At 55.2% G+C, this 22348-nt stretch overlaps 10 protein-coding genes across 10 annotated transcripts; 4 read left to right on the top strand and 6 right to left on the bottom strand.

The window, feature by feature from the left end:
• Positions 1-429: 429 nt before the first annotated feature.
• BU26DRAFT_488828 (alpha/beta-hydrolase) lies at positions 430-1928 on the top strand (the record flags this gene model as incomplete). The annotated part of the gene is made up of 2 exons (XM_033825994.1): positions 430-1014; positions 1084-1928. Exons 1-2 carry the CDS (start codon positions 918-920, stop codon positions 1926-1928), a joined length of 942 nt encoding a protein of 313 aa, XP_033681023.1. The 5' UTR covers positions 430-917.
• Positions 1929-1973: 45 nt separating this feature from the next.
• Positions 1974-2445, bottom strand: BU26DRAFT_60152 (uncharacterized protein). The gene has a single exon (XM_033835266.1). The coding sequence runs from the start codon at positions 2331-2333 to the stop codon at positions 2019-2021; it is 315 nt and encodes a 104-aa protein (XP_033681022.1). The 5' UTR covers positions 2334-2445; the 3' UTR covers positions 1974-2018.
• Positions 2446-4704: 2259 nt separating this feature from the next.
• Positions 4705-5003, top strand: BU26DRAFT_432382 (uncharacterized protein; the record flags this gene model as incomplete). Its single annotated transcript, XM_033823971.1, has 2 exons — positions 4705-4826; positions 4886-5003. The coding sequence occupies 2 exons, from the start codon at positions 4705-4707 to the stop codon at positions 5001-5003; spliced, it is 240 nt and encodes a 79-aa protein (XP_033681021.1).
• Positions 5004-5309: 306 nt separating this feature from the next.
• Positions 5310-7669, bottom strand: BU26DRAFT_461482 (cytochrome P450). The gene is made up of 2 exons (XM_033825066.1): positions 7082-7669; positions 5310-7028 (listed from the first exon to the last, which is right to left on the bottom strand). Exons 1-2 carry the CDS (start codon positions 7264-7266, stop codon positions 5663-5665), a joined length of 1551 nt encoding a protein of 516 aa, XP_033681020.1. The 5' UTR covers positions 7267-7669; the 3' UTR covers positions 5310-5662.
• Positions 7670-7825: 156 nt separating this feature from the next.
• Positions 7826-9417, top strand: BU26DRAFT_521536 (uncharacterized protein). The gene is made up of 3 exons (XM_033829557.1): positions 7826-8079; positions 8142-8255; positions 8558-9417. The coding sequence occupies exons 1-3, from the start codon at positions 7927-7929 to the stop codon at positions 9230-9232; spliced, it is 942 nt and encodes a 313-aa protein (XP_033681019.1). The 5' UTR covers positions 7826-7926; the 3' UTR covers positions 9233-9417.
• A 235-nt stretch (positions 9418-9652) lies between these two features.
• On the bottom strand, positions 9653-14469 carry BU26DRAFT_567526 (uncharacterized protein; the record flags this gene model as incomplete). Its single annotated transcript, XM_033833664.1, has 3 exons — positions 9653-9771; positions 9879-13623; positions 13678-14469. 3 exons carry the CDS (start codon positions 14467-14469, stop codon positions 9653-9655), a joined length of 4656 nt encoding a protein of 1551 aa, XP_033681018.1.
• A 508-nt stretch (positions 14470-14977) lies between these two features.
• On the bottom strand, positions 14978-17119 carry BU26DRAFT_521533 (uncharacterized protein). The gene has a single exon (XM_033829556.1). The coding sequence runs from the start codon at positions 16630-16632 to the stop codon at positions 15151-15153; it is 1482 nt and encodes a 493-aa protein (XP_033681017.1). The 5' UTR covers positions 16633-17119; the 3' UTR covers positions 14978-15150.
• BU26DRAFT_532703 (UPF0029-domain-containing protein) lies at positions 17036-18105 on the top strand (the record flags this gene model as incomplete). Its single annotated transcript, XM_033831117.1, has 2 exons — positions 17036-17051; positions 17261-18105. The coding sequence occupies 2 exons, from the start codon at positions 17036-17038 to the stop codon at positions 18103-18105; spliced, it is 861 nt and encodes a 286-aa protein (XP_033681016.1).
• Positions 18106-18359: 254 nt separating this feature from the next.
• BU26DRAFT_532702 (uncharacterized protein) lies at positions 18360-19679 on the bottom strand (the record flags this gene model as incomplete). The annotated part of the gene is made up of 1 exon (XM_033831116.1): positions 18360-19679. One exon carries the CDS (start codon positions 19677-19679, stop codon positions 18360-18362), a length of 1320 nt encoding a protein of 439 aa, XP_033681015.1.
• A 562-nt stretch (positions 19680-20241) lies between these two features.
• BU26DRAFT_432198 (GTP cyclohydrolase I) lies at positions 20242-21273 on the bottom strand (the record flags this gene model as incomplete). The annotated part of the gene is made up of 2 exons (XM_033823962.1): positions 20242-20544; positions 20596-21273. The coding sequence occupies 2 exons, from the start codon at positions 21271-21273 to the stop codon at positions 20242-20244; spliced, it is 981 nt and encodes a 326-aa protein (XP_033681014.1).
• Positions 21274-22348: the final 1075 nt, after the last annotated feature.

Genomic DNA, 22348 nt, shown 5'->3' with positions numbered 1-22348 from the left:
CTACCGCCTACCTGCCCCGTTCTCGAACTCCGACGTTTCAATTCCCGACCCTCCACCACGCACCACAGGCAAACCGATCGCCGGATCTTCCGCCCCTCCCCCAGGCACGAGTAACACGCGAGCCAGCCCTTCCACGCTGCCTCTACCACTAGTCAGGGCAGTGAGGTGCGGTCTAAGGCCCCTGCTCGCTGATTGGTGCAGCGCTGTGGCGCGACGGGCGTGGCGCCCTCGCTTCGTGGCGCAATGCAATGCAATTACCGCCGATCATTCATTCTTACACAGCCCGAACCGGGAAGGAAGAAGGGTATTCATTCATGCACCAGCGGGCCTGCGGGCGCTTCGCGAGATCGAGGCTTACAGTGGAACAGCCAGTTGTCTAAGCGTGTTGCTCTTACCTATGCCCCCTCGCTTAGACGGCGCCCTCGTCCCCCAAGCCCTTCTTCGACGACAACGACACGAAGAAAGCGGAATGGTGCGTCCGTCGTCGCATATACCCGGCGCGCAGGTTTCCTGTTTGCACCTGCGGTTCACGACGCCGCGTGCATGAACGAGCGAAGAGAGGGTCACGCGGCGGTGGCGGCCAAGGGCTTCGACTACGGATTCTACGGAGGGTAGTTCTAATCTTGGGATGGGGTGCGGTGATCTGGTATGTTTGGGGAAGCTTGGACGCGGGTTTGGCTGGGTGCGAGGACAGGGGAGGGCATACTGAAGGCCGGGGGTGGCGGACGTCAGACTGCGGAGATTGTTAAAGGGAAGGTGTTTCGCTGCTTGGGGATGGTCTTTAAGTCGTTTGGCGCCTTCGTTGGCTGAGAGTGAAAGGACGGAAAGGTATCGTCTTGAGTTTTTATTGTTGGACAGGAGCTGCGGTGTTGTGTTGCGTTGTGCTTCCTTAGTGTTCGGGTTCCTACACACAAGCGATGTCGTCATACATTGGATACCCCTCATTGGCGCTGCTGCTGCTTAGCTCGTTGAGTGGCATCACTACTGCGGCACCGTTGGATGTGTCGAAGCGAGGTGAGTATTTTCTCCAATTGCATATCCATATTCAAACTTTCTCTTTTCAAAAAGTCTGACGCCAGATAGCTATCTCGCAAGATGTCTTCGACAAGCTCTCGTTCTTCTCCCAGTACTCCGCTGCTGCGTATTGCTTGGGAAACAACAACAGCCCCAATACAAAAGTCACCTGCCCGGAAGGGAACTGCGCAGAGGTAGAAGAGGCGGATACAAACACACTGACCGAGTTCGAAAACTCGCTCAATACCGACGCAACCGGCTTTGTCGCAACCGACAAGACGAACAACCTCATCGTCATCTCCTTCCGCGGCTCTCGCTCCGTGCGCAACTGGATCGCAAACGCCAACTTCGGCCTCGCAGACATTAGCTACTGCGATGGCTGCAAAGCACACGCCGGCTTCAAGCAATCATGGGACGACGCCGAAGATGACGTCATGAGCGCCATCACCGAAGCGAAGGCCCAGTTCCCCGACTTCAAAATCATCGCAGCCGGCCACAGTCTCGGCGGTGCAATGGCCTCTCTGGCAACGGCATCCCTCCGTTCGCAAGGCACAGCCGTCGACCTGTACACGTACGGCTGCCCGCGGACGGGCAACGACGAATTCGCCGCGTTTGTCAGCGCTACAGATAAGGGCGACAGTTTCCGCGTGGTGCATATGAACGATACGGTGCCGACGCTGCCGCCGAGGATTCCGCTGGTGTTGGAGTACAAACATGTGTTGCCGGAATATCTCATCACGAGCCCGAATGAGGTTATGCCGACGCCGAACGATGTTACGGTCATCCCAGATGGGAACGATGGGAATCCCGGGACGGATACGGATGCGCATCTGTGGTATTTTGGACATATTAGTGCGTGTGAGGGACAGGAGGGGATTGAGATTAAAAGGGATGTGGAGGTGCGGTACTTCTGATATTCATGAAATTCCTCGTTGAATGCACATTTTATCGTTCTGTCCATGTGGTTAAGCTTTATCGTGCGCGACCAGTTTCGATACTTCGTCCTACAGTCGTTGATTGCGCGTGAGATGTGGGGGATACGGCACCTTCTGGAGGATGGTAAGTAAGCTGCAAGTCGAACATGCAATGACGTACTTACCCCTTAACGAATACGGTGCACGCCGCCGGCTAGAGGGTACGATTGCGTACGTGAATAGAGCCTCAGGCCGTCCACATGTCGCCGGCTGCTCTCCACCATCCGACTCGCGATGATGCAGGCTCCCTGAAAACAGAAACCGCTTAAAGACCGCAACGACTCCTCCGTCATAGAAGTGCGTCCTTCTACAGGAGCTCCGAGATAGCCAAGCCGAAGAAACCATGGTTCCTACCGCTATCAATACCGCGATGATGTAGGCTTCCAGGCAAAAATTCTCAACAGGGGCAATTATCTCAACAAGAAAGAATTAAGGAAGTATCTGAAGGAAGTTGGCAGGAAATGTGGATTTCACCGCCGCGAGTTGATTTCTCGGATTGCTTGCGACCCTATCAGGTACAGGCCGTCTAACTGTTGTGCCCTCGTATTAGAGAGGATGAGGATTGCTTGTTAATTGGCTGGACCAGCTGCCGAGCCGGCTGTGGAGTTGAGATCACTGATCGACGGGTGGGATTCCAGCCGAGGGTTGTGCAACGCTGCTCCGGTGTAAGCGAAGTACTGATGTTCGGGCCTAGATCTAGACGTGTGGCCGCAAGTGAGGTCAGAACACCGCTTCGTCGCGAACATCGGCGGCCTCTTTGCGAGCGTTGGAAGCGGCGAATCGATCTTCTTCATGTAGACTTATCTCGATTCGAGACTGCAAAGTGATAGATTCGACGACCGTTCTAGGCACCGAAGTACCTCCGGAGGTGCGCATCACGCACGCGTTTGACGTCTGTGGTTGACCCCGCGGGACATGGGGAGGACCGAGGAGGAGCCTGCATGAGGTGCACAGCAGTCAGAGGCGGGAATAGCGGGGAATGGGCGGCTGATAAGCGGAGCGCTTGACGTCGCGGCAGAGTTCTCCGTCATTGGGAGGCGGGATCGTCAGTTCGATCGGTCAGAGCGCTCTGGAGCGTTGGAGTTGCTACGGGAGATGAGGGATTTGAGACAGAGGAATGGGGTTGTAGATTAGAGATAGGAGTAGGAATGAGCGATCTTTCAGCGGCCTGGGGCTACCCAGAAGAGGATGAGGGAAGAGCAGCAGAACAATGACCGCACTAATAAAGAGGATTAGGATTTCTCGTCCACATAGTGCTTGTGGGAACGTCCCAGTCGCCAGGACAACCTTATAATATTGCGGAGCGAAGTGCCGGTTTGAGGAAACGTGTTGAGATTCGCATCGAGCATCGATGCGTCGAAACGACGATGCCTCAGCTTACATTCTCTCTCCTATTTCTCTTCGTCCGTGGCCTCGGGGGGAAGCGCTGCGAGGAAGAAGCGTTGGGGGGTGTATGACATCGTGTTCTACCTGAAAGGGCTCGTGTGGGGCCAGAAGGCGGCACAATATATTGTTTCCAACGATGAGGCTGAAGCGGAAGCGGATATCGAACGATGCCTGTGCACACCCTCGTCATCACAAGTGACGTCTTTGTTAGCGGCGAAAAAAGCACGGAAGCCCTGCGTTATGAGCGAAACGTTGTTGCCCTGCATTCGAAACCGCAGGGGTTAGGTCATCGCCATACCCAAAGCGGTCTAGCCGTCCCATCAACTTCGCTGATCGGTACTGCATCAAGCTGCGATATGACGTTGATTCGCGGGAAAGGTGCAAGGCGCTTTTGCAACACCTATCAATTCCCACGGATACATTCCGAACTCATGGGTCCGCGGGAGTTTGAAGCTGGGCGGTTTTGCGGGTCGCTAGTAGGCTTGTGAGGCTGAATGGAACTTGTCTGACGTCGTCTAGCCCCCTTGCCACGCGCAGCACTTGTCAGACCGTAATGCTGCTTGGTGCGATGGCCTCATGCGCGTCATAGGGTTCCTACTTCTCAAAGTCAATACCTCACGAAAGCAGAAACACAGTCATCCTTCATGAAGAACTACGGGAGACGAATATCGAACAATGGTCATCTGCTGCCTCCGTCAGGAGCAAACCGGAAAGTCCAGTGGGGATAGACATGGAGCGGCCCTTCACGCGGCTATGCAGCTACGCAACCTCCATAGCAGCGTCTCCAATAGCAGCGCCCGAAACCGTTGATCCCATGCTTCCAGTGGCTTCGGCTGTGCCTACCGCTAGTGCATTCTATCCTTCCGGCCTTAGAACCCTCCGCACGGAAGCAAAGTGTCAAGAAGCGGGAAAGATCTCCAGTCTTGCAACAAGGGTCTCGCAATCGGGAGTGCCTCACTGGCTCATAGGAGCTGCCAAAGGGCAGCCAAGATGGCTAGAGCGAATAGAGTAGGACCCTGTTGATCGTTGACCTCAGCCCTCGAGCGAAGAGTGGGTCGGCGGTTGGGCTATCTTTGTCGATCGTGTGCCCTGGGTTGCTGTATGCGCTAGCGGCGGTACAGATGGGTGCGGTACGTCGGTTCATCCTGCTCTACGCCTATTTATCAGCTTCCCTCGCTCCTGTACGCTGGTCATCCATCCTGCATCTCCCGTCTCACTATACAGTTCGAAGAACCCCCTTTTGGACATCTTCTCCGTACACGAACGTTCATCGTACCTACCGCATTTCTCTCGGCGTTCGACGTTTCCATCCGCTCCTCAGTCCACACTCATGTCTCAGGCACCTGGCGTCTACGTTACCGCAAACTACTCCGAGCCCATGTCTCCCCAGCACAACTTCGCCCACCAGTATGATCTGGACAACCCGGCGCGGGCCATGTCCGTCTATGCTCGGTAAGCAACCTGTCAATATACATTTTTGTTGTGGAGGCAGACCTTGCTGACCAGCCTAGGATTATGCATGAGCATACGAAGAAGCAACTGAGCACGGCCACCAACTCCGCTCGACGACGATCCGAGGGCGCATCCCGCGACTCAAGTATTTCGTCCATAAGCTCGACCAACTCGTAATCTCGACCTCGTTCTATCGATAAACACATCCTGTCGTCTGCGACGCAGGCGGAAGCCTCTTTGCCCATTGAATGGACAACACTTGAAGCTGGGGTTCATTTGCATGTATACGAATTTACGAATGGCGTTTGGCGGGTATAATTTGACCCGTAGTCAAGCGGGAGGGGGTTGACGTTGGATCCATTTGCTGTCGTCAGCGTCACAATATCCCAAAGTGAATGTGGACTTCTTCCTCTTGCTGTTAGGCCAGCAAATACTTATCTTCATCTTCTATGCTATAATCCTTGTGACTCTGTGGTTGTATTTCAACTTCAGTCTATTCGTAGCTGTTGTCCGGATCTCGGCTACTTGTCGAAGGGCAATGCACCGCCCTCTCTTGCCCATGTTCCACGGCTAGGATCGAGCGGGTCATGGAAGGTCTCTTGCTCAAGCCATGTCAAAAGACGTATATTGGCTCTATAATGCCTGAATGAGTCGTTGCGTTGATCATTTTACTACAGACGGCATTCTGACCTTACCGAAGGCTGGAGCCGCCAAGGTCCTAGATCAAGTTGTAACCTTAGAATGCACGAAGTCTGTTGGTATGTCGTCCGCTGCAACAAGCGCCCAAGGTTTCAAAATTGAGAGACATACGTGCCGCAGGTTACACTGTGTTCCGCTCACACCTTCCAATTCCACTTGACATCCTCCATACCCTGCCTCCTCTTCAAGCGTACATTCAGCGCTCGCAATGGCTTCACAACAGCAAAAGGAAACCTCTTGTCATCGCGCGGCGGATCCCAGGCCACTTCGCTCTTGCCGCCAGGAGGCAGCATATCAAATCCCCACGCCAGCACCGCCGTCAAAGTCAAAATCTCCATCTGCGCAAAGTGCCTTCCGGGACACAGCGTCACGCCCCCTCCAAAGCCCCTGAAAGCCGCAGCATGCACCTGGCTGCCTTTGCCCTCTGGGACGGATCCGTCCGGAGCGGTTTTGGAGCCATTCTGGCTGTAGTAGAAGCGTCTCGGATTGAAAGAAGCCACATCGGGGCCCCAGATTGAAGCATCATTGTGGATGATACCGCCAGCGATCTGCACAACGGTGTTCTTGCGGAGAAGGTACGTGTCTCCGACGACTGTGTCTTCTAGGACGAAGCGCGCGGTTGACAACGGGGCCGCGAGGCGCATAGACTCTCTGTAGACTGAGTTCAATAGGGGGCATGCTTCCTTCAGCTTCGTGAAAGAGATGGTGTCAGGAGCCTCGAGCGCGTTCGCACGGATTTCTTCGCGGATTTCGGCGAGCAACTCCGGGCGGGAGAAGATGTTGTTGAGGACCCAGAAGATGGTCATGCTGGCGTTGGAGTTGAAGGCAAAGGAAAGACCCAGCTCTAGCCGCGCATGCTCTGCAAGTGATACGCCATGTTCCTCATGTAGGTGCTTACGGTTTTGGAGAATTTCATATGCGTCCTTGTACCGGCCCTTTTCGGCATATTCAATGAAGCCTCGGACGCACTTCTCCAATCCAAGATATGACTTCCGCGCGGTAATGCTGGGAAAGACGCCAGTCATATACGCGACGATACCACCCTCCCAGTCCCAGAATGCCTGAATGAGCTCCGGGTGCACCGCCATTGGATTCTCCGGCCCATAGAAGGTGTACATGGAAGCAGCTGTTATCTCACGCGTCATGAACTTGAATAATTCGACTTCCTGTCCGTCCTTGATCCCGTTTATGAAGTCACCAAAGTGATGCAATTGCTTCGCCGCGATTCCGTCCATTCTTTGAGGTGCCAGGGGAGGATTTATGATGTCGTGTGCCTTTGTCACCATGCGCACGCGGTTCTCTGCCTTGGCTGTGGGGTCTTGGAGTAGGTGTTTTGTGTGCTCGCTTAGCCCGACCATTCGCGGCGTCACTTCGACGATGAGTTGATCGAAATCGAGGGTCGAGGAGGCTCGCTGGATCAGCGAGGCGTAGGAGGGCGACTTGCACACATAGGTGCGGGAGTTGAGCATGGGAAGGGTGAAGATGGGTGCGTCGCTCTGCGAGCTGGCCTTCGTGTTAGTATTGCGCCTGACTTGACGGGGAAGAGCTGTTCTTACCTGATCCTGAGAAGGTAGAGCGGTCCTTCACGTAGCATTCCTATGATATGCCCAACGAAGGGCACTTTCGGATAAAACATTGGTGGTTCGCGTGGGTCCGTCTTCGGGCGGAAGACGATGGATATGAGAGCCCCAATGGCTATGGCCAGCGCCAAAGCGCCGACGGCCCCTGAAGATATAGCCATGGTGCAGGTGTTGAGGTGGTATCTCGCGTTCTCAACCCTGCTGGGACTGTTTTCTGGATGATGGGGCGTGTACTGCGTCGAAAGGTGTGTCCGGACGCTCTCTTTCGCGTCAAGAAATTGAGAAGGGAGAAGGATCGAGGAAAGAGGAATGAGAGAAGAGCAAGGCCAACGCTCAAAGACCAGAGCTCATATCGCTTGTCCCAAAGCCGTTGGGAGGATTCGTGCTACCCAGGAAAGCATTAGGGCTGGGCGTAAGATGTGGCGCTCGTTGACGCGCCACCGCCTGATCAATTGCTTCCCTCCAATGCTGCTTCAAAAGCAATGACTCCAGGGCTAGCACCTTTGCCGATGCGCTTGAAGGATGCTGGAAGTTCGTGATGTCGACGACTTGCAAGCTAGCAAGACGGACGTGGGATCAAGCTTTGTGTGACAGGAACCCAATCGCGCACGCCCCGCGATGATTGGCTACGGAACGTGCGGTTCCTGCGGGCTTGTTCTCCACCTGCGGTCAGGATTGACAACCTATAAAGCCTGTACATCTACAACCTTTTTTTTTTTTTTTTTTTTGGATGGTTTTATGGTATTAGCTTCGCCTCTTGAGGTTCCATTGAGCGTCGCGCCGTCGCTTCCGAACGCGATTTCTCGCGTGTAACCTTCACGATGCGCTGCTTCCTCGCCATACACTGTCTATTGACAACTACGCTTGCGCAGTCGCTCCCGGATGTCTCGAGCACCCTTCAAAACATCCTGAAGAACACAGATAACTCGAACAAATATACCTATCCCACGGACTTCACGCGCGGAATCATCCCGGTACGCTCCAGATGCCACGAATCGTCAAACTCTATCACCTGACGCTGATTGTTCATTACCAGAAAGCATTCCATTCTCATAACGACTATTGGAGAGATGTGCCATTCTACTCGGCTTTATCTCATGGTGCTATGTCCATCGAAGCTGATGTGTGGCTGATCAATGGAACGCTATATGTAAGACACTCTCTCAGTATTCGGGATTCTGCACAAATTTCAAGCCCTCTGCTTTTGCACCTGCCATGTCAATTTTCATTTCGAGCCCATGTCTACATCTTGCATCAGATGGATTGCTTTGTGGAAAAACCGCCATTCTTTTGTACTTCAGACGCCCATCTCCGTTTCATCTCATGGACATATCACAACCCATGACCCTCACATCCCATCACACAACCCTCTCCTTCCATCTCTCCCGACTCAATCCTCTCAGAGACCGCACTCGCAACCTCCAAAGACCAGCCCTACTAACACCCCTCCAGGTCGGCCACGAACGCGCCGCCCTAACCCCGGAGCGCACCCTCTCCTCCCTCTACATAGCCCCCATCCTCTCCACGCTCCAGCGCCAAAACCCCACCACCATCTTCTCACCAACGCCCACGCTAAACGGCGTCTACGACACCTCGAGCGGGCAAACGCTGTACCTGTTCATCGACCTAAAAACCGACGGGCCGACGACCTGGCCCGCCGTGCTCGCGGCGCTGGATCCCCTCCGCAAAGCCGGCTATCTCTCCGCGTACAACGACACCGCGGGCTTTACCGAGCGCCCCGTCACCGTGATCGGGACTGGCAATACGCCCGTCTGGCTCGTGCAAGCCGCGGAGCCCAGAGATGCGTTTTACGATGCGCCGATCCCCACGCTCGATACTACGTTTTCTAATATCACGGCGGACGTGTCGCCTATTGCGTCGACCGCTTTTTCGGCTTCCTTTGGGGGGGTGAGGAGCGGGAAGTTGAACGATACGCAACTTGACCTGCTACGCTCGCAGATTAAAACCGCGCACGACAAGGGGATTATGGTGCGGTACTGGGATCAGCCGAATTGGCCGATCGGGACGCGGAATGCGGTGTGGCGCACGCTGTGGGATGAGGGTGTTGATTTGCTCAATGTAGATGATTTGAAGGGCGTGGCGGAGTTTTGGGAGGGCAGCGGGTGAGAGAGAGGAGATGTGAGGGTCGCTAGGGTTGGATGTGCCGGGTTTTGATGCGGAGTGATGACGGAGTACATGAGCTAAGGTAATGAATGAGACGCAAAGATCGCATCGTAGTTAAGGAGCACGGTATAATTCATGAGAAGCGAATGCATTTCGAAACCAAATCTAGACACAAAGCCCATATGGACCCAAGCCAGATCGAAAGATCGCCTCAAGAATCCCAGCTATGCACCTCTACACCAAGATGACTCCATTTTCGTGCCGAAAACGATGGCGACCCATAGAAGATTGTGAATGGGTATCAAGGGCCAAGCTGTCATGAACCCAAAAAAAGAAAACAAAGGAAGTCATCGTCAGCACCCAGATTCGAAAATCCTCTTTGGCTGCCTGTACTTTCTCAAACCATAACACTGCTCATGCGCCTCACAGCCATTGCGCTCCTTGGCCTCGACCGCATCTCTCGGCTTGAATAGCAACCGGATCCTTGGACATTCTTCGATGACGGTAGGCTCCGGGGCTTTCCTCGCAGATGATGTCGGATTCTATCCATTCCTCAAGTTAGCCAGGCGATCCCGATTACCTGGCAACGGACTCGCGGCTCTACTGCCGGGCCTCGGTGTTTTTGGTCCGACACTCTGTGCGCGCGTACCCACGCCGACACCCCGCGAGTTCTTGATCCGAGCCAGCTCCTCCTCCTTCTGCTGAAGCTGCCTCTTCAAGATAGCGTTCTGAGTCCGTGCGCTCTCCAGTTGTTGGTTCACTAGTTTATCCTGGCGCTCGTAGTGCAGCCTCTGGAGGGTGGCGGCTTCACCGGCTGCTTTGCGCTCTGCGTTCGCAAGTTTAGCGGCTAGGATTTTGTTTTGGGCTGAGCTGTCCGCCGCGGATTCTTGAGCGTCACGGTACTGCTCCTTAGTATATTCGAGCATATTGTCACTGTTTTCAGCCTTCTTAAAGGCGCGCCGTTCAGCGTCCTTTGAGTCGGCGAGTTCTTTCAGCAGGCGCGCAATCTCGGCGGTCTTCTCGTCCTCTGAGAGCAGGGCTATATCCTGGAGCTGTTTGAAGCGGGTCTGAAGGTCCGTATGCTCGGTAGCTTTCGCATCGAGACGCTCGCGTAGTAGGGCTTCTCGCTTGTTCGCAGCCTCAAGCTGCTTCGTGGCGGTCTCCCTCTCCTTCTTTAGGATATTGTAGGATTCTCTAAGCCCTTCATGCACAGTTTGCTGTTTGTCCCAGCTCACCTGGTGCTCGCGGAACTTCTTCACAGTTGCTTTGCGCAAAGCTTTCTCTGACTGAAGCGCTTCAGCTTTCTCTGCTAGTTGTTCTTGCAGCTTTGAGACTTGTGCCTCTGTTCCGGGAAGGGAGTCGCTTATGTGCGTAATCTCGTTGTTCTCGCTCGAGCCGGTTTGGGCCTGTGCCTGCGGCTGTGGCGTGAAGCGCATGCGTTTGGCGGGATCGAGGGCCTCGGCGTCCAAGGGTCGCTTCGCCGATGCCGCAGGACCAGGCGGCGGCGAAGTGATAGTTTCTTGCGACTGCTGTGATTGGAATTCGATGAGGTCCTTGATGCTACCAATAGTCGGGAGAGGCCAGTCAGCCTGGGCTTGGCCGTCTTCTTCGCTTGCGACGAGGAAAGCAACGACGCCCTCAGCTGCGACATCTGTTCGAGGACCGTGCGCATACATTGCATGTCCATATTCACCCTGGAACTGTGCCAGGCTTGCGATGATGGTGTGCAATCGTCGCCGGGGGTTGAGGTTTTGAGAGACGTATCGCTGGATATGGTCAACTGTCCTGGGAATGACTAGGTGGATGAGCGGAACTACAGATCGGTCTGGGTTCATAGCCCAACTCTTCTTCCGGATCTGTGCGGCTTCGAGGCAGCCATCAAGGCAGACGACGAGATCTGGCGGTCGTACAACGGGACTAGACTCGCTCGATAGCACCGTCACCATTACGTTGCCTTCAACATGTGCGAGGTCCGCTTGTCGACCACGCGTGGGGGACTTGAAGTTGACGAACTTGCCCCTCAGGAACGTCTCGACTATGTCGAACAGGCGCTCATCGTCCTTCTCGATCACGAGTATGACATGCATGTCGCGCTCCCGTAGTTTGTGTAATAGCGTGCCGAAGAACCTAAACTTGACAGAATTGTCGAGGCTCCATTGCGCCTGGTGCTGAACCTGCGTGGATGCTCCGATGACTTGCGAGGTGCGGCTTCCGCTGTAGATAAGATCCACATGTGTCTCGATGCCACGTAGCCGCTGCAGTACCTTGTCAACATTGTCTAGCTCGGAAAATCCCTGAGGGTCCTCAGCAAAGGCCTTCAGTATGTCCTTGCTATGCTTGATCTCGTCTCTGTACATGCTGGCCTGTCGCCCCTCTATGGGGAGAGGGACGATGAACTCTTGTGGTAGCAACTGCAGGTCGTCGTTGAGCAAGCTCTCGTTATCGGAGGCGTCGCTAAGTTCGGAATCGGTGGACGGCGGGGCAATGGGCGCGATGGGGGCAACGTTGCTGTCGGAGCCCCCGCTTTCACCCTCGTCTTGAGGTGGGGCTGGCGCTGCTTCTTGTGGTGGTCGAGCCAGGGCTGAGCTGGTCGTGGCGACTGTTCGCAGTGATGTTGGAACTTGTGGAAGAGGAGAGCGGTCGGGAATTGCGGAAGGGGATCGAGTGCCCGCTGAGGCAAACATGGCGGACTTCAGGACCCTCCGGGTGGGCGTGTAAGTGGCATCGTGTTCTCGCTGTCTTCTCTCGATTAACTCTCTCATCTTCTTCCCAAAGTCGTTGGCGGTGTCGTCCATGGTTGCTGACAAGGGAGAAGAATTCGCTGGAGTTAGAGGCCGAGGTGGAGGCGGGGCGTTGGTTGCTGGGGTTCCGAGTGAATATTCGGGAGGTCTTGGCGCAGGCGAGGAACCGTGCGCTGATGTTAGAGGCTCCGGAGTCTGTTGAGATGAGTCGTGCCGTGAAGGCGGCCTAGCTGAATGTTCGAGCGCGTTCTCGTCCTTTTCAACCGTTGGACGGATGCTTTCGGGGGTGTCTGGTGTACTCAAGTACGGATCTACTTGCACAACCTGTGCGTCTTGTTCGGGTGCACCTCGGGAAATTGACGGCTGTCCCGAGCTGTTAACGCGGGTTTCGGAACTTCCAGAATTAGAGTCCTGGGACTCAACCGTAAAATCGCGGCGTTCCACACTGTCCTCGACGACACTCTGAAGGGCGGCGCTGGCCCTTGTAACTGCGTCGTTCGTTCCGCTTGCTGGGGGGAGAGACAGAGCTGCTTCTTCGTGGCTATGTCCTTGTGTCAAAGCCACTGGCTGTTCACCAGATGCGACCTGATTACCCGCGGGCACTTGAGAGACGCGCTGCTCTCCCGCACCACTCTCGCTGTTGCCGCGGTCTGCAACGGATTGTGTTGCTGGCGAAGCAGAGCTTTCTACTGCTTCGGGGATGGCTGAGTACTCTGTGGAACGAACCAAAGGTCGAACGTCGGACCGAGGAGTGTTCTCCGCGATAACAAGATCTTGGGTGTGATGCGGCTCTGTTGAGGGAGACCAAGCCTGATCAAGTAACAGCGAAGACCGCTCGCCGTTACTGTGCTGGACCCCAAGGGCGTTGCTTGCCCTACGAGATGCAGACTGGTCTTTGGTACCGTCCTGTTGCTCACTTGACCGTACCTTTGCGGCCTCAATAGGGCCGGCGGCAGCGGGTTGATTGGAAATGGCACTTTGATCCTTCTCTGGTCCTGGTGCTTCTGGTGTAGGTTGAGGTGCGGTAGAGTCGAGAACAGTGGTCTGCTCTGCGCTTGATCGCACCTCGATAGGGTGGGCGGCAACGGGCTGCTCGGAAATAGTACTCTGATGCTTCTCCGGTTCTGGTGCTTCTGGTGTAGGTTGAGACGCGGTCGGGTCCGGGAGAGTGGTCTGCTCCGCGCTATTCTCTTCGTCACTATGCTCCTCTACTGGGTTCTCAACCAGCTGAGATATACCTTCGCTGATGTCCTGATGCCCGCGTGGCTCTTCAGTCGAGAGCTGCTGCTCAGTCGAGTCGAGGAGAGTGATCTGCTCCGCGCTATCCTCCGCGCCGTTATGCTCCTCTACTGGGCCTTCAGCGGGCCGAGATATAATTTCGCTGATGTCCTGATACTCGCGTGGTTCCTCCGTCAGGAGCTGCTGCTCATGCTCTTGCTCGTGCACCTGCTGCGACGTTTGTTGAGAAGAGGATACGACTGTCTCAAACGAATCCAGAACCTCTATCTGCTCTTCCGGTTGAGACTGAGACTGAGACTGCGACTGCTGATCTTGGGTCTGCGAATCCGCGACAATGTCTGGCTCGGTCTCTGGGATAGAAATAGCAGGTGACGCAGGGCCTAGCTCTTCGAGCGAAGTAGATGCTGTAAGGTTCTGCAAACACCCATTAGCAAGCAATGCAGCGTTCTCTGGGTGTGAAAGACGAACCTCTGTAGCTGAGCTCTGCTGTTCGCTAGAGCTGACAGTAGATGCACCCTGCGTAGTAGGAATATAGCTCTCCTCCGCGTCTTCGTCCTCTGAGTCTCTAACGACGCCGGAAGACCGAAAATCGCGCGGCCCTGTGTATGATGACTGAGAGCTGTCAAAAAGCCGCGTTGGGGATAAAGAACAGGTCGATGCGGGTAGCTGCGAGTAGCGCTCGTACTCGTCTGGGTCGAAGCTGTTTCGCGGGTCGATCTGGACAAGTGGAGACGGACGGTCTGGTGCGGGGCCAGCGGGGGAAGTATTCGTAGAGGACTGCTCGGGCGTAGACTGGGCAGGGGTGGATCGGTCTGAGGGGACCACCGAGGACAATTCGGAGCTGCTCTCAACGACGCGGGACTTGCGATTTCGACGCGGCGGAGGTTTGAGCGGGAGTTGCGAATGCTCTTCTTTTGCTAGTCTACGAGCAGCTCGCTGTGCTCGCTGTGCCTTTGCAGCTTCAGCTTTCCTCTCGTTCCAGTCGACGATGCATAACTCTGTGATATCCTCCGGTTTCTCCCACGTCGGCTTGTATGCTCGCCCGGTCTTAGGGTCAGTGCCCTCCCAGTCGATGTAGTACTCGACGTCGCCGTTCTCTGTGATTCTCTCGTCGAGGATGCTCTTGACCGTATACCAGTTGTCGTCGATATACTCGACGTCGGTAGGCTCGTCGGGCCTGCTCGTCGGGGGTTTCTTGTTTCGGCGTTTGTTCGGCGTAGACTTGGTCGTGGTTCGCTTGCGCTTTGCTGAAGGAGCCATTACGCGGTAGGACCGCTAGGGGTGAGGAAGGAACTGTAAGTAACTGCCATGGTTAGCAGGAGAGTGTTGGAGGGAAAGTTGTTGGTAGTTCGGACTCGTGGCGGGGGCAAACTTACCTAGGTACCTTGTCTCAGGCCTCGCCCAATCAGCGCACGAGTCGGCCGAGGATGGTACAGCTGACTTGCAGCACAGAAACTTCGCAGTTTGCAAGTAATAGAAAATGTGGAGGAAGCGGTAGAGGGTAAAGGTGTGAACGTTCGGAAGCAATTGATTTGCCACAGCGTGTACCAACTCGCTTGTGCGTTCGCTGCGGTGAGTTGCGGTATGTGTTGGAAGAGAGAAGAGAGGATGAGGAGTTGACTATAAGAAGTTTGCTGAGAGGTTCAAGGTTGCACAATGGTCTCTGCGATGCGGGCTGAAAGCATGTATAGTGCCGTATTGTGCGCTGTCGCGTGAGGTGAAGCGGTGGGTACAAACAATTGGGCGGTGTAGGTCCAACTTCACCATGCTGAGCTCGAAGCTTTTCCTAACTATTGTGCACATTGGAGAGCACTCTCACAACTCGCTATTATACACACAAACTTTTTCTCCTTCACTTGGCCTGAAATCGAGGAATCTCCGCAGAACACCGATCGGAAGGCTAGCACCTCTCTTCACGGAGAGCGAGGTAGATATCTAGACTCAACTCCATCTACTACCTCCGCCTCGACCTTGCTGAGGTCTATGGTATCCGCCACGCTGGTTATATCCGCCACGACCCTGAAAGCCTCCGCCAAAGCCGCCTCGGGAGCCACCCTGAGCCTGACCTCCGTACCCGCCCTGATTGCCATACGCAAAGTTACTATTGCCGTAATTGTAAGGATTGTTCTGATAGCCGCCCATGTTGGGAGGTGCACCGGGGTATGGCCCGTTGTAGTTCGGTGGTGGTGGCGGGGGAGGAACAGATGTTCCAGGTGCTCCAAAGGGTGGCGGAGGTGGCGGTGGGAACTGCGCGTTCGGGTACCCTGGAACCTGGCCTGCCATTGGAGACGGTGGGGGATAGGAAGCTGGAAAGTTCGGGGGCTGCGAAGCCTGAGAGAAACCTTGTCCGGGATAGTTGCTGTTGTTGTAATTGTTCCCGCCAGGCCCACCGTAGTTACCGCGGTTGGGCTGCTGATAGCCGCTCCTACGATCACTCCAACGCGAGGGTCGGCCATACTGGTTTAGGAGCGGTCGCTGGTCGGAATGCCTGCGGTCGTCGAGGTGGCTACTACCTTCAGGGTAGTCCCTAGACCCGTCACGCGAGGACTGACGGCGTCGATCATAGGATTCGTCTCTATCTCCTCGGCTGCCTCGCGAGACAGAGCTGGACGTGGACCTTGATCGCGACATGGACCCGCTGTCTCTGCGGTAATCCCGACCACGATCCTTGTCCGAGCTTGATGAGTATGGACGGCGTCCTGGTGAACGTGGTTTAGCGGCTCTATTGCGTTCCCGGGCTTGCATATCCTGCATCCTCTTCTGATGTTGTTCCTCTCGGTATTCCTCTCGCCTTTCACCAAGAGCCTCCGGAACACCTTCGTCCTGCATGTCCTGGCAGAACTTCACTGACCAGCCGTAGCCATTGCAGACCGTCTTTGTCTCTCTCGTCTCTTTATTCTGCTTGACCAATTGGCCCATTGGATCCAGCCATAGCTTGTATTTCTTTGTCTCGCCGGTCGGGTTGTCCCCCGTCGGCAGGTACTTGAGATCGATATTCTCAAAGTACTCCTCGAGTAATTGGCGGACTCGTTCGGAAGGCTGTTTCTCGGAGTATCGCTTGACTTTGATCTCGTGCCTCGCGATAGGACGGTCGGGGTGTCGGATCATAGGCTCAAGCATATACGATGCCGGGAGCTCATGCCATGGGGCAGTCCGGTCGCCGAACCAGACGGGCAGGGCGTACGTCCTCCTCTTCCTGCCACCCTGAGCTACTACCAACCCATCCATCGCGCGCTCTCGATAGGACTTGTACTCCTCGCGGCTAATGTATTGATTGGCGGCCCAGAAGTTGATGACGGCTTTCAACTTCTTCTCTGCCTCTGAATCTTTGCCAGGGACAGCCGACGCCGCCATTTCGACCAGCTCTTCGATGTACGGCTTCATCTCCCTGACGAACATGCCCGGTATTGTACTGTGTGCCATATGGCATCTGTAAGTATGTAGGACATCGCTGATCACCAGGAGCAGATCGTGACGGTTTCTCGCGGCTTTGGCTGATTTGGAGTTCTGATTCACGACCACGGCCCTAGCGACGGCAACCAGGTATTCACCAAGCACTTGAATCCGCGACTGTTGCCAGGCGATGTGCTTCACAATCCATTCTCTGCAGGTCTAACGTCGCGATTAGTCTGCCCCCGACAAGTGGTACAACGGTGCTGTTCAAATAGATACCTGAACGTTCCTCGGTGTATTCTGCTCGAGGACGGCGGAGAGGCTGTTGCAAAAGTCTAGACAGGGAGCTTCCGAATTCTTCAGCGCCTGCGCGAATTTGAGCTGCGCAATGCGCACGTCGGCTTCAGCGCGTTTGAGTTGATCATCATTCGCCATGGCTACTGGCGGCAGTAGCGGCGAGTTGCGCGTGATGGTCCTGTGACGGTTCAGTAACGGTTCAGTGGTAGGTGGTATGTTGTGAGGGTGCGGTGTTCGAGAAAGAACTGGAGCTCGAGGTCCGTGCTACGGCGCTAGTGCGCGCGAACGCTAGCGCGTTTTTAATTCACTCCACTTGCTCCGCGCCGAAGCTCCTCAACCATGAATAGCCCAACAAACGAAGCCATCTGCGATGAAATTACCTCGATAAATTCTATATTCGACGAAGACACCCTGTCGCCAATCTCTGAAAATGATAGCATTTACAGCTTGCGACTTCCCTCATTTCCATCGATAACTCTGCGGATAAAATTCCCTCCAGATTATCCAGATGCCCCGCCATCAATACTCGGAACGCAAAGTGTAGGCCAGGATGTCCAGAAGGGAATGGGGAGTAGGGTGGTGGATGTAGTAAGAGATGTGCTGGCGCAGGTGTACACACCGGGTGAAGCATGTATATACGACCTACTTGAGGAAGTTCGAGAAGCTATTGAAAAGGCGGAAGAGCAGGGCGCAGTACATCTACACGACCACCACGATTCAGAGCCCTATATAGAATCGCAAGGCACAAGAGCGTTAGAAGAACCTGCATTGGACCTAGGACCAGAGCCACCCTGGATAATCGCACCACCCATCACCGAAAAGAAGTCCGTCTTCCTCGCTCGCGTCGCTCCAGTATCCTCTCCAGCACAAGCAAAGCAATATATTGCGCATCTTCTAGCCACCGACAAGAAGGCGGCACGTGCAACGCACAACATGACTTCCTGGCGTATTAAGGGATCCAACGACACCAGCTACCAGGACTGCGACGACGATGGGGAAACTGCCGCTGGAGGAAGGATGCTTCATCTCATGCAGTTGATGGACGTGTGGAACGTTATGGTCGTAGTGACGAGGTGGTATGGTGGCATCTTGCTCGGCCCTGATCGGTTTCGAATCATCAATACGGCCGCGCGAGAGGCTCTGGTGTTGGGTGGATTTGCGAAAGAGGTCAAGGAGACTGACGGGAAGAAGAAGGGGAAAAAGTAGAGAGAATTTCCATGCCGAAGTATGCAGTCTCGCAATGCAATATAGGTCAGCGGTAGAAAAGAGGAGAGAAAGTATCCAATTCGACCTCAGCCAGGACTTGATTCATATAGACAAGCCGTTCGGGCGCCATACGAGCAATGAGCTCGAACTAAATAGATTCAGAATCTTTTGATACAAGAAAATTTCTATGCACCGTATTGCATTGACATGCCTAGCAAATTTCGTTAAGCTCTGTTAGCAAAGCTTCTGCCACCTCAGTAGCCCTCAATATCCATAACATCTGCATCCAAACCCAAGACCGCACGATCTACTCCATCTCCGCTTCCACCCTCCGGCTCGCTCCCGACATCAAACCTGTCGTCTAACGTCTCAATGACCTGCTTCCTCAGACTCTCTGCCGGCCATCCCTCGCTCGGCACCACCACCTTCTTATCCGCTCTCCACTTCCTCGGACACGGCAAATTCTCTTCCGTCTCGTCGTCCATAAACCCGTATAGCATGAAATCCAGCAGCCACTTGTGGACATGCAGACCTCTCTTGATGCCCTCCATGGTGACCATATCGACGGCAGGTTCCATCCTTGCCCCGTCTGTACACCACTGCTCCCGGCACATGAGACCCCAGGACTCCTCGGGGACACCGTTTTCCACCTCGTCGTCGAGCCAGGTGTGCGTGTCCGTGTCTAAATCGTCCATGAGGTATGTGCGGATGAGCATGTCGGTCAGGTCGTCGTAGTCTAGGACCGTCTTCCCCTTGAGGATATTGTAGAGCAAGCTGAGCGACTTCTGCGTCAGGAGCAGATGCGAGAGCTCGCACATGCCACTCCCGAGAACCGGGTCCTGGAAGAGCATGTCGAGCTTCACGAGGAAGAGCTGGAAGAAGATGATATCCGTGTCAGTCCAGATTTTGCTGTCGGAGAGGAAGGCTTGCCGCATAGCGGTCGTTCGTATCTCCATGAGCAGCCAGTACTTGATGAGTGTCGTATGCGTCTCTCGCGGTACACGGAGACCCTCCAGCGCGAGGCATGTCAGGATACCTCGGACTACGTTGTCTCTATAAAGCACCATCTTCGCCCACCTCAGACTCGGGATATCCCTCGCAAGATGCGGTCTTCCATCCATCGGCTTGAGCAGCGGGTCGCTGATACACAGCTCGGGGAACATGATCCATGAGAAGATAAACGCGGCATGCGGCGCATGATACGACGTGTAGTCGGACACGATGGACGTGCTGTACTTGTTGAAACGATAGTGGAATTCCTTGTCTATGGCGTAGAGGTCGATTATTGTGGTGATGGGCAGCCGTATTGCGAACTGGAAGAAGAGGTTTGGGTGGCGGAGGATGGCTTTGTAGAGGTTGAAGCGTTGGGGCTGTTTGGAGGAAGCTTGGCCGGGCAAGGAGGGGCCCCAGACGGTTGCTGCGACGTTGCGGCGCCGGTGCCAGTGCCGGCGGATGACCTGAGGCGTCGTGGAAGGTGGGGTTTGTGGGGTGGTGCTTGTAGCTGAGGCATCGACGTCCATGTCCTCCGCGGGCCGCTTGCCTTTGCCCTTCGCGGGCGACGACTCTTCCGCCATTGGGCTCGATGGTGGTGATTGTTGCGCGAAGGTGGTCGGAAAGTTGGGTGCGGTCGCTGTGACAGGAGTTGGGAGGCCGTTGTCGAAGCAGGTTGGAGGTAGTTGTGAGGTTGATGAGGGGTCGTCTTCGACGTCCTTCATACGCGCATCTGCTTGTGACCCGTTATCCATGAGATTGACAGCATTGGCTACGCGCACATACTAAAAAAGGAATGTAGAGGGCGAGAGAAGAGAGGTGTTGTTTTAGCGCGGGTGGAAGTAGTGTTGTCAAAGCAACCGCGCGAGAGAGAGCAAACGGCAGCGCAGAAAGCGGGGAGATGAGCGGAAGTGACAAAACAGAAGACGACTTATTTGAGAGAGAAACGTAGCAGCGTGGTGAAAAGGAATCGATAAGCGAGTAGTGATTTCAATCACCGGCGCCTGTTGAAGGCAATGCATCTAGTCTAACGCAGCAATGCGACCATGTCCGCCTCCCAAAGTGGATGAACACCGCCACCAACGCCCATTTCATATCATTAAGCTGGCTCGTATATCATAGCTGCTACAAGAAGATGGCACACGTCTATCGCCGGTTGATTAGATTCAGGAATTCCTCCCGGGTCTTCGCCGTTGACCGCATCCGGCCGAGCATGCAGCTAGTGGTGGTAGTTGCTCCTGTCTTCTGAACTCCGCGCATCACCATACACAGGTGACTGGACTCTACTACGACGGCGACGCCTTGCGGCTGGAGCATTTCGGAGAGGGCGAGGGCGACTTGTTTGGTGAGGCGTTCCTGGACTTGCAAACGGCGGGAGAACATCTCGGCGATTCTCGCGATCTTGGAGAGACCGATCACTCGGCGGTTGGGGATGTACCCGATGTGCATCTGGGGTTGTTAGCTTGCGGTCGGCTATTGACGGAGGGACCAGCATCGTACCTTCCCAGAAAAGGGCACCAAGTGGTGCTCGCATAGCGAAAAGAACTCAATGTCCTTGACAATCACCAGCTCATCGTGGTCCTCGTGGAATACCGCGCCATTTACTATGTCGCGAAGGTTCTCTTCGTAGCCCTTCGTGAAGAAGAGCATGGCTTTTGCATACCGCTCTGGTGTATCCAGCAGTCCCTCGCGGTCGGGGTCCTCGCCCACGCACTCCAGGATGGTCCTCACGGCGCCCGACAGCTTTGCTAGGCGTTCCTCCTTTGCATTCTCCGTTGCCTCCTTCCTCTCCCGTGTGCCTCGGCTTGGCCAGCTCAGTCCGTCAAAGTCAATGGTGGGGTGCTGGGTATACGGGCTGTGAGCGCGGCTGGTGGCAAGCGGTGTTCTTGAAGGGCCATCCTCGTTGTAACCCTCCACGTCGATCTCGCTGTGGACTATCTTGTGACTGTCGTGAGGACCGCGACCGTCCATGTTCGCGCTCGTCGACGACTTGGGGTGGTATCCGTTCGGTCCATCGAAGTTTATAATCTGGCGGCCGCGGTTTGACTTTTCTATAGCAGCAAACAGATTGTCCCTCTCCTTCCTGTCACGCGCTTCAGTAGAGATGCTGAGCGGCGAGGGGCCATTGGTGAGGTGGGAGGGGATTGCGGGCTTTGGTTTGAACGGCGGTGAGTCCATGGCGGGGAGTTAGCGGACGGAAAGATGTCGGAGCTGTGTATTAGTATTGTTCTATAGGCGACTAGGAATTCGAAGAGGGCACGAGTGCCGAAGAACTATGGCGGACTGCGCGCATGGCGTGGGACTGGATCCGCGCAGTTGCGATGACGCGGGTCGAGTAGCCCTCCGCCTGCAGCGAAAAGCATTTATTTTAGCGCCTCTGCCATCCCGGCGAAGGTTGAGGCCGCTGAGCTCGGACCAAGCCGGGCTTCCAAGGCCGCACGCAGCTTCGAAACCTCTTCGTCACCCGATCATCAACACCCCCATCCCAACCTGCTGCCCGACCGAGGTACGTACGTCGTCGCTGCTATCGCTACTTCAAGTGCCTAGGTTTATAATGCTTTAGTTCGCATGGCGACGAGGAGGAGGCCGTATTTCGGAGGCGCTCGGTCGCCTTGACCGAATCCCCGCCAGCTTCGTCAACCCACAACCATTGTACGGCCGCCCGCCACAGGCGTGCCGGGTATCTACCTGCTCTGCGGGTATCGCGCTGCCTACCAAGATGACTCGGAGGTAATGACAACGGAGGAGCGGCTTTGGGGAGACGGAAATGCTGTTCAGAGGCGCAGACACATGCGGGATTGGGCTCTCTCTCATTCATTGCATACCGCAGCAGGAAGTCATTCACCCTGCGCTAACCTTCGGCGGTCTCTGAAGCTCGCCTCTACTGCATCGAGCAGACGCGCGAGCGTGCTCATCGCGCATCGCATCCGCTATCCATTTTAGGACCGCGTTCCCGGCGTCAGAGACAGCAGATTCACGTCGCCCACTTCAGCCGTCCTTGAAACCGCAGACTGTGCTGGCCTTCTTCTAAGGCTATTGCAATGTCCCCGCCCGGCTCTAATGTACAGAAAACGACGCTCAGCATCCCGACAGCGAGAGCTTCCTCGCGCTGTGGCGCGGAAGCTGAGCGCTGAGCGCGGCCGGCGTTGGCTTCATGATTCTATCCCTTTGCCAGCAATATGGGAACGGCTATTTGCAGACATACCTCGAGTTTTGATACCCTTTCGCCGCTCTCTGCAGCCGCTCCACCTGG

Source organism: Trematosphaeria pertusa (assembly GCF_010094035.1).
Source record: "Trematosphaeria pertusa strain CBS 122368 unplaced genomic scaffold BU26scaffold_11, whole genome shotgun sequence".
NCBI classification, from domain to species: Eukaryota; Fungi; Ascomycota; class Dothideomycetes; order Pleosporales; family Trematosphaeriaceae; genus Trematosphaeria; species Trematosphaeria pertusa.
The sequence above is the reverse complement of the archived record's forward strand: the minus strand, read 5'-3'. Positions and strand labels throughout refer to the sequence as shown.

Excerpts from the sequence above, each read along its gene's own strand:
- BU26DRAFT_521536 (XM_033829557.1), top strand. The coding sequence starts at position 7,927 with ATGCGCTGCTTCCTCGCCATACACTGTCTATTGACAACTACGCTTGCG. Across the intron at positions 8,080-8,141 it reads TCACGCGCGGAATCATCCCG|AAAGCATTCCATTCTCATAA; the intron begins GTACGCTCCAGA and ends GTTCATTACCAG. Across the intron at positions 8,256-8,557 it reads TGATCAATGGAACGCTATAT|GTCGGCCACGAACGCGCCGC; the intron begins GTAAGACACTCT and ends ACACCCCTCCAG.
- BU26DRAFT_60152 (XM_033835266.1), bottom strand. The coding sequence starts at position 2,333 with ATGGTTTCTTCGGCTTGGCTATCTCGGAGCTCCTGTAGAAGGACGCAC.
- BU26DRAFT_521533 (XM_033829556.1), bottom strand. The coding sequence starts at position 16,632 with ATGGCACACAGTACAATACCGGGCATGTTCGTCAGGGAGATGAAGCCG.
- BU26DRAFT_461482 (XM_033825066.1), bottom strand. The coding sequence starts at position 7,266 with ATGGCTATATCTTCAGGGGCCGTCGGCGCTTTGGCGCTGGCCATAGCC. Across the intron at positions 7,029-7,081 it reads CTCTACCTTCTCAGGATCAG|CTCGCAGAGCGACGCACCCA; the intron begins GTAAGAACAGCT and ends CACGAAGGCCAG.